The sequence below is a fragment of the Notechis scutatus genome, chromosome Z (genome assembly GCF_049901735.1).
Source record: "Notechis scutatus isolate UNSWTSFEM ecotype Mainland chromosome Z, rNotScu1.2, whole genome shotgun sequence".
NCBI classification, from domain to species: domain Eukaryota; kingdom Metazoa; phylum Chordata; class Lepidosauria; order Squamata; family Elapidae; genus Notechis; species Notechis scutatus.
Genome location: NC_142025.1, coordinates 137,627,296 through 137,641,002, shown reverse-complemented (window position 1 = coordinate 137,641,002; position 13,707 = coordinate 137,627,296). Strand labels below are relative to the sequence as shown.

Here is a 13,707-nt window from a genome sequence, read left to right as displayed (position 1 = left end):
TTCCTTCCGGAGATGAGCTTTACGGGGATGCTGACTTCATTTTCCAGCAGGACTTGGCACCTGCCCACTCTTCCAAACGCACCAAAACCTGGTTCAATGATCATGGGATTACTGTGCTTGATTGCCCAGCAAACTCGCCTGACCTGAACCCCATAGAGAATCTATGGGGCATTGCCAAGAGAAAGATGAGACATGAGACTGAACAATGCAGAAGGGCTGAAGGCCGCTATTGAAGCATCCTGGTCTTCCATAACACCTCAGCAGTGCCACAGGCTGATAGCTTCCATGCCACACTGCATTGAGGCAGTAATTGCTGCAAAAGGGGCCCAAACCAAGTACTGAGTACATATGCGTGCTTATACTTTTCAGAGGCCCGATATTGCTCTATGTACAATCCTTGTTTTACAGATTGCATGTAATTTTCTAATTTTCTGAGATTGTGGATTTGGGGTTTTTATGAGCTGTAAGCCATAATCATCTCAATTATGACAAATCACGGCTTGAACTATCTTGCTCTGCATGTAATGAGTCTATCTCATATATTAGGTTCACCTTTTAAATTGCATTCCTGAAATAAATGAACTTTTGCACGATATTCTAATTTTTCTAGTTTCACCTGTAATGTGTTTACTTCAAAGTAGGTTTTTTTTCTATTTACATCTTTATGAGCAACATGATTTGGTTCTGAAATAAATTCCATTATCTAACACAATTTACTAGTAATGGACTCCCCCCACATTTTTTAAAGGCATTGCCATCAACTATATGTGAAAGGATTTTTCCATCAAATACATATTAATAAATTTACCCCCAAAGATAAGTTTATTACACATTTTTAAAAAGCTGATTTTCCAGGAGCCAAGTTCAATGCTATTCAACTGCAATATTTAAAAATGTGAATTAAATAATTTTAATAATTTAATTTGAATAATTAATAATTTTGATATTAAATATTAAAAATGTAAAATATTCAGTTGTGGAGAGGGGTTTGGCCATAAGACCTAACTGTCTTCTTCGGGGACTTCTTGGGTTTCCTGAGGTGTTTTCCCACCTAAGGACTAAAGCCTAACCCTGTTTAGCTTTAGCTTACTATTATTAAGTGTTACTATTGTTAGGATGACTTTGGTCTGGCACAACAACTCCTTCCCATTTACCTCAGCCCCTTCAGCCCGAGCTTCTTCCACCAGGCTTTCAATGAAATTTCGCTGCTTCTCGCTGATCAATGGTCCCACGTCTGTGATTTTGTCCAGAGAGTCTCCTAAGTAGAGCTGCCCCATTCGGTGCTTCAGGCGTTGTATAAAGTTTTTGGCAATGGATTCCTGAAGGAACAGCTGAGCCCCAGCACTGTGGACCTGAGAAGGGGAAGGAAAAGCCACCCATGAGGTTGATTAATTCAATCCCTGGCTGCAGGATTTTGCAGCCAAGGTTCTGCCAGAGTAAGAATAAGACTCACTGCCTGATTCATTAAAAATGTTTAAACTTAGAATATGTGGACAAACAATTTACAAAAATAATATGATTCCCAGATTGATTCTTTGCCCATTTTGGAAATGTTTGGAGCTTTAGTTTTGGTGTGCTATGTTGAATGAACATTGTATTCCATAAATTATAGCTGAGCCAACCCTGGCTTGGTCAATGTAGAATCCTTGTATAATTGTCTATTTCTGACCCCTTTCAAAAGATTAGATATAACCTACAAAATACAATATGTCTGGAAGCAGGCTATTTCCACAACTATTTTCATCTATTGGTTGGCCAAACTACATTTAACTTCATCTAAAGTTGGCCAAACTTTAATGTCTTGCTATCTCTGGAGTCAAGCTTAGAGATAATTCCAGAGAGATCCTTTTGAAGTATCTCTGCCCTTACTTTATTCTCTTTGTTAATTGGAAAAATGAATCTGGGTTTAACAGTAGAAGCCATTAATTTATTTTAAAATGATTGTATTCCCGCTTGTTCCTATAATTACATGTCTAGCTCCTATCTATTTTTAGGGACTAGTTGATGTAACATTAAATAGTTGAATGTCTTAAACAGTGCAAATGCAAAAAAAATAAACACAACGGTGATTGCTGAATAGGTGCAACTGAAGGGGGCAGCTAGAATGCACACCCAAAGTTTTATATATGTGTGCCAACATTTTCAGAAAATTCTGGGCAAAGGTTTACTATATCATAAAGTTAAAATCTAACAGGCTGCTGAAGAAGAAATATGAAGAATTGAGATTTTTAAAAATATTTTCCTCTTTTACTATGGTTGGGTGAGCAACCAGCAGCCTGAAAAAGGGGGAAATGTTAAGAAACAGCCATTCACCAAGTCTCTTCTTCATTCGATATTTGGTTAAAAGCATACCTGTCCTCGATTCAGCCAGATGGCATCAACCACCGCGTCAACAGCACTATCCAAGTCAGCTGAGTCAAAGACAATGAAAGGCAACTTCCCCCCAAGTTGGAGACAAAGTTTCTTGCCACTGCCAGCTGTGGCTTGACGCAGATAACGACCCACCTGTAGCAGAAACACATTCTCCATCAGATCATATTCAAATGACCACCTCTCCCATGCCAGCCCAAAGTCCCCCTTCCCCATATCAAATTCCTGCTCTAGTTGGGAGAATGGACGTGTTGCTGATTTTGGAATAAGTAGGAGGCCAAGGGTCCTGAAGTACACTATCAAAAGAAGAGTGAAATGCAGTGGATGATGGGAAAACAGAAGAAAGCTGGAATAAAGTAGATACAGATATTCCTCAACTTATGACAGGGTCCCCAAACTTGGCAACTTTAAGACTTGTGGACTTCAACTCCCAGAATTCTCCAGCCAGCTATGCTGGCTGGAGAATTCTGGGAGTTGAAGTCCACAAGTCTTAAAGTTGCCAAGTTTGGGGACCTCTGACTTATGAGCACAATTGAGCCCCACATTTCTGCTGTTGAGTAAGATATTTCTTAAGTGAGTTTTGCCCCATTTAACATCCTTTCTTGCCACATTTGTTAAGCGAATCACTGTAGTTCTTAAATTAGTAACTTGTTAAGTGAATCTGGCTTCCCCATTGACTTTGCTTGTAAGAAAAGATGATTACATGATTCCGGGAGACTGCAACTGTCATAAATGTGAGTCAATGGCCAGGCATCTGAATTTTGATCACCTGATCATGGGGATGCCAAAATGGTTGTGTGAAAACCGGTCAAATCATGTTTTTTTAGTGCCATTGTAACTTCATTATATGAAGTATTGGAAATGAATAGGGAAGAAGCAAAAATATTTGAACCTCCTGCTTCCTAAAGTGAAACACGGCTAAGTGATTCCGTCGGTAAGCAGATCTTTAAAAAAAAATAAAATAAATTTTATTTGGGTTTTCACAAAAACATAATACAAATAAAACATCTTTTTTTGAGAATAGCATGATCCTGGGTTATCACTTCTCCATACAGACACAAACTCAATTTCATATGCATCTTTGTGTTCTATTCCATATCTTATTACTATTTTAACATTTTCTCCATAATTTTTCCCCTCCCTTGGTTTTCTCAAAATTATTTTTAATTATCTCATATCTAAATTCAACTATATATCTTTTTCTAAGTTTCAATGTCTTTCTAATCATTGTATTTATACTTTCGTTTGTTCTGTTTCAATTTCATATTATTTTTTCTCATTAAATATAGTTTCCCCTGTAGTTACTAATTGGAGTATGACACCTTTATATCATTTAATTTTATCCATTCAACTCTTAATTAAACTTCAATTTATGCCTTTAGAATTATAACATTCAATATAGTACATAACTTCCAATCGAATTCTGCTTGGTACATTCTTAAAATACATACTATGTTCTTTATGTGTATATATATATATATATGTATGTATGTATGTATGTATGTATGTATGTATCTTTGGTTATTCAGGTTTTCTCCCGCGTAAGATTGGAAGTATTGAAGCGGGAGAAAACCCGAATAACCAAAGATCCACATACAAATACCCGCGAGAACCTCAGAAAACAAATATATATATATATATATATATATATATATATATATATACACACACACACACACACACACACACACACACACACACACACACACATATATGTTATGTCCCACCTTCTAAAATAAACAGTTAAGGCTGAAAGCAGCAGTCCTTGTAAAGAAAGGCAGCAAACAGGAAAATGTTATGTCCCACCTTTTAAAGTAAACAGATAAGGCTGAAAGCAACAGTCCTTGTAAAGAAAGGCAGCAAACAGGAATTTTCACAGATAGCTCCAATAAGTAAAAGTTCCAACGAACTAAATCCAAGACTCAACAAGATTCTTCAGATCAAAATCCTTCACAAAATAATTCCAATAAGTAGAAGTTCCAACGAATTAAATCCAAATCCCAACAAGATATTTCAGATCAAAATCCTCCAAACTGTGCTCTTCAGTTCTCCTTGCAAATAGACACTTTGTTCCGGACAAAGTGCAAAGTCATATCTCTCCCTTTATAGAGTAACTAATTAGTCTAATTGCTGGTCTGCTCTCCTACTGTATCCTCGTTGGTTCCTCCTTGTCAGGAGACGTCTTGTCCTGACATCTACCCAGCAATCATCCAAATTATCATCTTCTTCACCTGAAGATATCATTGGTTCCTCATTATCACCCGTTCCCGGCTGACCACCTAATTGAAGGGTGGAAGAGTTTGAAGGTTCAAGCCGATCTTGCAAATCAAATGCATTCATCTCCTCCTCATCGTTAGAACTTGCTGATTCATATAAGTCCTCCTCGCTGGAGCTGTCATTCAAAAAACCTGTAGCAGATGCCGGAATCACAATACTATCCCTCACCGCAGGGCCCTTCCCCCGGTCTGGCGATCCGGATGCGGTTTCAAGGGAAGCGTGCATGAAAGTCTCGAAGCAGATCCGAAGCATGAAGTGTAGACGCATCCGTCCAGGAACAAACCTCCGAGTCATCTACCCTCCTCCTGACCAAATACTGGAAGCGACCTTTGAGCCAACGGGAATCAAGGACGTCGACCACCGTATCGTCAACAGCAGGCTCCTCAGAAGGCAATGATAACGGACCCGGTTCAGCAGAATCACGTAATCGACAAACAGAAGAATCAGGAATCAAAAGAGATCGATGAAAGACGGGTGAATACGCATGGATCGTGGCAAAGTGAGGCGGTATGCCACGGGATTAATAACTGCCTCAATCGGGAACGGACCAATAAACCGATGATCAAGTTTTCTAATAGGGCGATCGACCTTCAGATGTTTTGTAGATAGCCACACTTTATCACCCACAACTAACGGAGGTGTATCTCGACGGGACCGATCTGCAAACCGCTTATAATCTTCTTTTGCCTTGTTCAATTGTTGTATCAGTAGACGGCGAACTGCGTGTAGTTCTTCCAAAAACTCTCGGGTCTCAGGAACCGGGAATCCATCATAGTTAATGGGAAGAAACGCGGATGATAACCCATATTTGCAAAAATGGCGTGACACGGGTGGAGGTATGCTGCGAGTTGTTAAACGCGAATTCTGCTAACGGGAGGTATTTCACCCAATCGCTTTGTCGCAAATTAACAAAACATCTCAAATATTGAGTAAGAATCCCAATCACCTTCTCCGTCTCGCCATCAGTTTCCGGATGGTGCGCTGACGCTAAACATACTTTCACTTGCAAAGCCGCCATTAACTGTTTCCAAAATTCTGCCGTAAACTGGACCCCACGATCAGAAACCACTCTATCAGGCAGTCCATGTAGATGGAAGATATGTTGCAAAAATAACTGAGCCGTAGTGCGGGACGATGGTAATTTCCGACAGGGAATGAAATGGGCCATTTTAGTCAACATATCCACTACCACAAGCACTGTTGTGAACCCCGATGAAGACGGTAAATGTGTCAGAAAGTCCATAGAGATCGCTCCCCATGGTCTACTTGGAGTCGGCAAGGGTTGCAAAAGTCCAGGAGGTGCACCGGATGCTGCTTTCGCTTGCCTACATTGAACGCAAGAAGCGACGTAGAAGACACATCATGACGAACTCGAGGCCACCAAAAAGTCCGAGTGACCAAATGCAAGGTCTTGTGTAATCCAAAATGACCAGCGGCTGGGTTATCATGACATTGTGTCATGATGAGAGCCCTCAACGGTCTGGTAGGCACATATAATAAACCCTGATATCGAAGCAGATCGTCTTCAAAAGACCATGGAGAAGTTGGGCCAATGTCCTCCCGTCTCTGCTGCGCCCACGCATCCAAACGTTGCGCCTCTCGTAGTTGGGCCCGTAAATCTACCGGTTCCTGCAGTACGGCTAGAGATTCCGGTGGTAACACTGTCCGTAAAGGAAGAGGATCTTCGGCACAAGTATACTCCGGTTTCCGAGATAATGCATCCGCCCTCCGGTTCTGACCACTTGGAACGTAAGTAACCGAGAAATTAAATCTGGCAAAAATAACGACCAACGAATCTGCCTTTGATTCAATTTCCTAGCCGTGGTCAAATGTTCCAGGTTCCTATGATCTGTCCGAACCTCCACCTTGTGTCGAGCTCCCTCCAAATGATGTCTCCAAGTCTCAAAAGCAACCTTAATAGCTAACAACTCTTTTTCCCAAATGGTATAGTTGCGTTCCGAAGCTGTAAGCTTCCTAGAATAATAAGCGCAAGGAAACAAAAGAGCGCCATCCTCCGAAGCTTGTAACAGCACTGCTCGATAGCGACATTAGAAGCATCTGTCTCGACCACAAATGGGCGATCCGGATCAGGATGCTTCAATATGGGTTCAGTTATAAATGCTTTTTCAAAGTGTCAAAAGCCTGTTGTTGTGGAGGCCCCCACACAAATGGAACCTTCTTACAAAGAAGCTGGGTTATGGGATCCATTATCTTCGCAAAACCTGGAATGAAAGTCCGATAATAGTTGGCAAATCCTAAAAGTCGTTGCACATCTTTAACCCGACGAGGAGCTTCCCAACTACACAACGCCTCAACCTTTTTGGGGTCCATAGCAATGCCCACAGGAGAAATAATGTGTCCCAAGAATTCGATAGGACGACTGAAAAAAGAAACATTTTTCTAATTTAGCATAAAGTTTATGTTCCCGAAGACGCTGAAGCACTTGACGCACCTGCTGAAGATGTTGCTCTTTAGATTTTGAATAAATCAAAATGTCGTCCAAATATATGACAACAAACTTATCCAACATGTCTCGAAAGATATCGTTCATTAAATGTTGAAATACAGCAGGAGTGTTGGTCAAACCAAATGGCATAACGGTGTACTCGAAATGACCATAACGAGTGCCAAAAGCCGTCTTCCACTCGTCTCCCTTACGCATCCGAACCAAATTGTAAGCTCCACGTAAGTCAAGTTTCGTGAAAATTGTAGCTTCCCGTAACCGCTCCAACAATTCGGAGATGAGCGGTAAAGGATAGCTATTTCTCACAGTGATAGCATTTAAGCGTCTATAGTCACAACAAAGACGAAGTTCTCCCGACTTCTTCTTGACAAAGAGAACGGGTGCTGAAAGAGGGGATGACGAAGGTCGAATAAATCCCGAGCTAGATTTTTATTCAAAAATTCTCGAAGTGCAACTAGTTCAGGCTCAGACAAAGAATACAACCTCCCCTTTGGTAATGGAGCGTCCGGTATCAAATCCACGGGACAGTCGTAAACACGATGTGGTGGTAATTGATCTGCCTCCTGTTCACTGAAAACATCGGGAAATCCGACAGCTCTGAAGGAATCGAGGCAGCAGAAGCGACAATATGTTGGCCTGCGCAGACATGTCTCAGGTGGTCCACACATTGCAGGCTTGGAAAAGAAACAGCGTTCTGCGCCCAAGCCACCAACGGATCGTGTAGACGCAGCCAGGATACTCCGAGCACCAAAGGAAGATGGAGGTTCAAGTGATATAAAAACTTATCGCCTCCTCGTGATCCCCAATACGCATACGCAGTGGTTGGGTGGCAAAGCGAATAGGTCCCGACTTGAGTTCGCGCCCATCTACGGTTTCCACCTGCATGGGGGATTCACAGGCACTAAAGGAACTTTGAAATGTTTTACAAAATCATAATCCATAAAGCTAGTCGTAGCCCCTGAATCCACCAGTGCCACGGCAGGGATTCCCTCCTTCCGAGATTGCAAGAATATGCGAGTGTCCAAAAGTAAATGTCGAGGAGGGCCAGAATTAACTTCAGCAATTTGAGATGAAAGTGAATACTGTGCCCGACCTAGGGTTTCCTGAGGTCGGGCCTACCCGTTTCCCGACGGACCAGCAATGGGTTTTGATACAGGTCCACGAGTCCCCTTCCGAGTGCAAGAATTTGCAAAATGTCCCGAACCCCCGCAATAAAGGCACAAACCTTCCTGAAATCTTCTCGATCGTTCCTGAACTGTTAAACGAGGGCGGAGTGCGCCTATCTCCATCGGCTCCTCTGCTGGAATTCTGGATTGGAAAACCCTCATAGACGGGGTGCGTGAACGAGGAAACACAGGTGGCTCTGCAACGGTCCGTTTACACCCACGATGTTGTAGGCGAGCTTCAATACGTAAGCATTGAGTAATCAATGTGTCCAAAGTTGAAGCACGCTCTGCATGAATTAGTTCATCCTTGATAATGTCGGACAAACCCTCTTGGAATGCTGCCATGTGAGCTGGTTCATTCCAGGTGGAGTCCATACACAACAAGCGAAATTCTGCAACGTATTCTTGCAATGAGTGTTTATCTTGAATAATATCCCTCAATTTTCTGTCCACAGTTTGAGATTTAATTGGATTCTCAAACATAACGTTCATCTGTTGAATAAACCCCTGGAAATCGTCCAGTAATGGACTATCTTGTACTAATAAGGGAGTAGCCCATTTGGCAGCCTGCCCGGTTAACAAACTAATAATAAAGCCAATTTTAACTCGATCGGTTGGAAAATCCTCCGGCCTCACAGAAAAATACAATTGGCACTGACCCAAAAATGTTGAAAACATGTCCGTTTGCCCAGAAAATTTATCTGGCATAGCTATCGGAATTTTTCTCACAGGGGGTGCAGGGGGAACTCCAGCTGCAGCTGAAACAGTTTGAGAATTGGCAACGAATGATAATAATTGTGTTACCTGATTTTGAAGGGATACGTTGCTCTGAAGTAATTGATTTATTTGCATCTGTTGCTGCTCCACCAATTGTTGCATTTGAGTTGAATCCATCGTTGCAAAGATGGTCTGTTGGGTCCGGAACAAAAAATGTTATGTCCCACCTTCTAAAATAAACAGTTAAGGCTGAAAGCAGCAGTCCTTGTAAAGAAAGGCAGCAAACAGGAAAATGTTATGTCCCACCTTTTAAAGTAAACAGATAAGGCTGAAAGCAACAGTCCTTGTAAAGAAAGGCAGCAAACAGGAATTTTCACAGATAGCTCCAATAAGTAAAAGTTCCAACGAACTAAATCCAAGACTCAACAAGATTCTTCAGATCAAAATCCTTCACAAAATAATTCCAATAAGTAGAAGTTCCAACGAATTAAATCCAAATCCCAACAAGATATTTCAGATCAAAATCCTCCAAACTGTGCTCTTCAGTTCTCCTTGCAAATAGACACTTTGTTCCGGACAAAGTGCAAAGTCATATCTCTCCCTTTATAGAGTAACTAATTAGTCTAATTGCTGGTCTGCTCTCCTACTGTATCCTCGTTGGTTCCTCCTTGTCAGGAGACGTCTTGTCCTGACATCTACCCAGCAATCATCCAAATTATCATCTTCTTCACCTGAAGATATCATTGGTTCCTCATTATCACCCGTTCCCGGCTGACCACCTAATTGAAGGGTGGAAGAGTTTGAAGGTTCAAGCCGATCTTGCAAATCAAATGCATTCATCTCCTCCTCATCGTTAGAACTTGCTGATTCATATAAGTCCTCCTCGCTGGAGCTGTCATTCAAAAAACCTGTAGCAGATGCCGGAATCACAACACACACACACACACACACACACACACACACACACACACACACATATATAATGTTAAGCCTGGATTCCCCAACGGGTGTTAAGGAAAACAAACTAAACAGAATGTGCAGCGAAGTCAGATAGGAAGCGAAGTCAGATAGGAAGACAGGTAAATGTGTGAGATAAGCCTTCCCGTTAACACGCAGTAAAAATACAGATACGCTTGTGCTATCAAAAATTATAATTTATTCCATTTAAGAATTATAGCATAGTCATTATAAACAGTCCATTAGTCAAATACCAAATTCAGTCAAGTCTTGTCGAGGATACTCTAATTGCAAAGTCCGTGTCGAATAGCCAGTGTCAGTACACATATAATAAATCTGTCCAAAACTTATCTTCTCTCCGTTGAGAAATATCTTCAAAGTAATCCAACACTTCTTCTCCTCCCCGATCCAGCAAGAATGCAGTCTTCAATAAGCCAGCCAGTAAGAGCCAGAGAGTGCCTTGCTGCTTATATAGTACTTTTACAGCTGCACCCTTAATTACATTCCTTTAGCTTAAAGTCACATACACTTTATCTGACAAACCATGATTCATCATTTTATTATCTTTACCCAAAACAGTTAGGGTAAAACAATGTTATCCCTAACATTATATATATATATGTATGTGTGTGTGTGTGTGTGTGTGTGTGTGTGTTTTCTTAAGTTTTCGCGGGTACTTACATGTATGGTATTCAGCTTTGTTCGGGTATTTTTCCACGTCATTATACTTGTGCTTTTAAAGTTGTAGCAACGTTTCGGCAGAATCTCATCTGCCATCATCAGGCTTCTGTATTGAGTTCGTCTGTGAGTCAGACTTTTACAGTTGTTTCAGTTTTAAATTTGGGGCTAGCCTACTGCTGTGCCAGAATGGTTTTTTCTTCATCCTGATTGGTTGGGAGTCTTGGTCTGTGTTTATTGGTCTTGGAGTTTGCTGTGTTCTGCTTGATTGGTATTTCTAATATCTTCTGTCTGTTTTATGCCTTTTTTGTCTTGATTGGCTGGCAACATTGTGTTCCTGTATTGGAGGCTTTTAGTGCAGCTTGGCTCTGAGTAAATGGACGGCTATCATTTATTAGGAAGCTAGGTTTCATCTGGGTGCCTGGTTGGGGTGTGTTTGAGCTGGAGGTATCAGGGGGGATCTATTTGTGCCCAGGTGTTTGCCTGGCTTGTGGTGTGGAGATTTTTTTGTTTGTGAGTGCAGGCTTCCAAATAATTGACAGTCTGGTGGAACCATCTCTTCTATTCATGCTTTCAGGTCTTTTTTCAATCTCTATGGCTTCTCTGATAATTCTGTGGCTGGGGTTTTCTATAGTGGCTAGGGTTTTGGTGCCATTGAAGTTGATGCTATGACCTATGGCTTTCATGTGTTGGACTAGTGAGGAAGTGTGTTCCAGCTTTCCTGGAAAACCAAGGCATATATGAAGTCCCCTGTGCATCATGCCCTGCCACATACATTGGACCAACCAATAGAAACATAAGTACCCGCCTGGATGAACACAAAAATGCAGTAAAAAAGCTGGAACACACTTCCTCACTAGTCCAACACATGAAAGCCACGTATACATACATACATACATACATACATACATATATAAAACAATAGTAAATAAGACACTCATTCCATTCCAATTCAGTTCTATCATTAATATTAGTTACAATCTTAACTTCTTTAACATTTCTTTTCAATTGAATATCATACTTCCTTGGGAACGCTTATAAACTTTCCATAATTAATTTTTTTCCATATTTCTCTTCACTTATATTTTTATAAATCGTTAATAATAATTAAAATGTTCCCATCCTTTCCTAATTTTATTCTCTCATTTTCTTTATTTCATTTATTTATTAACAAACATTTCATTGCATTACAATAAGTATTTTATCCATCATTTTAATCATACATTGTTTCATATTTTCTAAAATTATTTCTATTTCTAATATAACAATACTATCTTATGTACCTTTGCAGAATCCCTTTTTCAATTAAATTTTCACCCATTATCTCTAAATAGGCTTATACTTTCAATCCTTATACATTTTCCTTGCTTCTCTATATCTTGTTTCTGTCTTTTATAACTTCTTTTCCTTTCCTTCTTCCCCCTCTTCTTCCCCCTCCCCTTTTTGCCCCCTTGTCTCTCTACTTCTAATTCTCTCTTCTGTAATCCTCTCTTCTGTTGTAATATTGTAATTATTTTTCAAACTATTATTTTTTTTGGTTGTTTTTTCAAATCTTAAACTTTCCACTCTCTTTCCCCCCCTTTCCTTTTTTTTCTCCACATAAAATTACTTGATCATTAAAGATGGCTTCTTCTTTGTCCTGACCTTCTTGTTCTATAAGTGTTTCTTGTTGTTTCTCATAGTTCCAGATCTCCATTTCTAAAAATTGAAATAGGAAGCCAAAAGAACCTCTTCCTTCTTGTGCATCTTCTTTCTGTTTTTTAAGTTCCATTTTCAGTTCTTCCAAAAGTGATGCCATTTTAAACACTTTTAAACAACCACCCGATTGATTTTAGTCATTTAAATCCAATAGCCAAAAATCATCAAGTAATCCAAATAATCAAAAGCTGTTTCTTCTTGCTTCTTTTTTCCACTTTCTCTTCCTGGGGTTCTATTATTTTGTTACAAAGTTTCAGTTAGAATGTATATTTTTAGAGTCTTGTTAAAGTTTCACTGTGTTCTTTTTATTTCCAGGCAGTCTCCTCCATTTTTCCAGATCCCACCCTTTTATTCGTTCCTTTTCTCTCCTTTCCTTCTTTTAAAGATTTTTGAGTATCCAAAAGTCTTTATTATCCCTTTCACATTTTATTTTCAGCTTAAATGCCTATTGATGTCAAAGTGGATTTTTGTCAATTTCTTACTTGAATCTCTTACCTGTCAGTATAAGGAAGGGAAGAAAAAAAAAAGCCAAATCCTTTCCCTTCCCTCTCTCCTTCGCTACTTCAAAATCTTCTTTGGGAACAATGTTATTTTTTATAGTTCAAATTCCAGGGTACCTTACGTTGTTGCTTTTTCAGTTCAACCCAGTCAACCAAAACTTTCTCTTCTTCTCTTCCTCCTGCACATTCTTTTCCGGTCGAGTTCTTCTTTGAGGTGGCCATTTCTGACCACTGCTGCAACCGCCTTCGGGAAAGGGAGTAATGGCCAGCTGAGAAGGAGAGATGCGGTTCTCCTCAACCCTGCTGACAGTCTCCCCCCTCTTCACCACCTCTACAGGATGGCTTAGCCCCGAATCCAGCCGGCTCGGGGCGCTCTGGCGGCGAGCACAGCTCGAAACTGCGCATGACTGCGGATTTCGGTCCATCACCGAAGAAGCTCAAACCGGAAGTCCCCTCAGTAAGCAGATCTAAAATGTTCTTTACTGTGACTATCTCCAATCAAACATCTTCCAGTTGTGTTGGACTACAGTTCCCATAATTCCAATGAACTAACTGGAAGCCTGGGAGTTGCAGACCATCTAATATGAAGCCTCAGGAGGGGAAGTCTATCCTACCACTGCTGGACACACAGGAATAAATTGCTGAACTTCCCATTAGGTACCTTGATAAAACTAAAGGTGTCTTTGGAAATTTCCCTCAAAATTTGGGAGCAGAGGAATTTGTTGAAATATTTCTTTGAATTTAATTGGTACAACAATTTCCCAAGAATGGGACTGTTCTTTAGCAATGATAATAGCATCATCGCTGCAAAAAGTCCATTGGGCAAATTCCCTCTTTTCTTCTTTTGTGGATTTAACTGAAACATAGGAAGTCAGGAAAG

General features: G+C 40.5%; 1 protein-coding gene across 3 annotated transcripts in view; it reads right to left on the bottom strand.

The window, feature by feature from the left end:
- The window catches only part of ALDH16A1 (aldehyde dehydrogenase 16 family member A1), a 62,042-nt gene that overhangs the window by 24,988 nt on the left and 23,347 nt on the right, over positions 1-13,707 (bottom strand). For all 3 annotated transcript variants that reach the window (XM_026677463.2, XM_026677464.2, XM_087946793.1), the window contains 2 exons: positions 2,353-2,505; positions 1,155-1,352 (listed from right to left, as the gene is read on the bottom strand). In XM_026677463.2, coding sequence (XP_026533248.1) covers positions 1,155-1,352; positions 2,353-2,505 — 351 coding nt within the window. The remainder of the gene's footprint in view (positions 1-1,154; positions 1,353-2,352; positions 2,506-13,707) is intronic.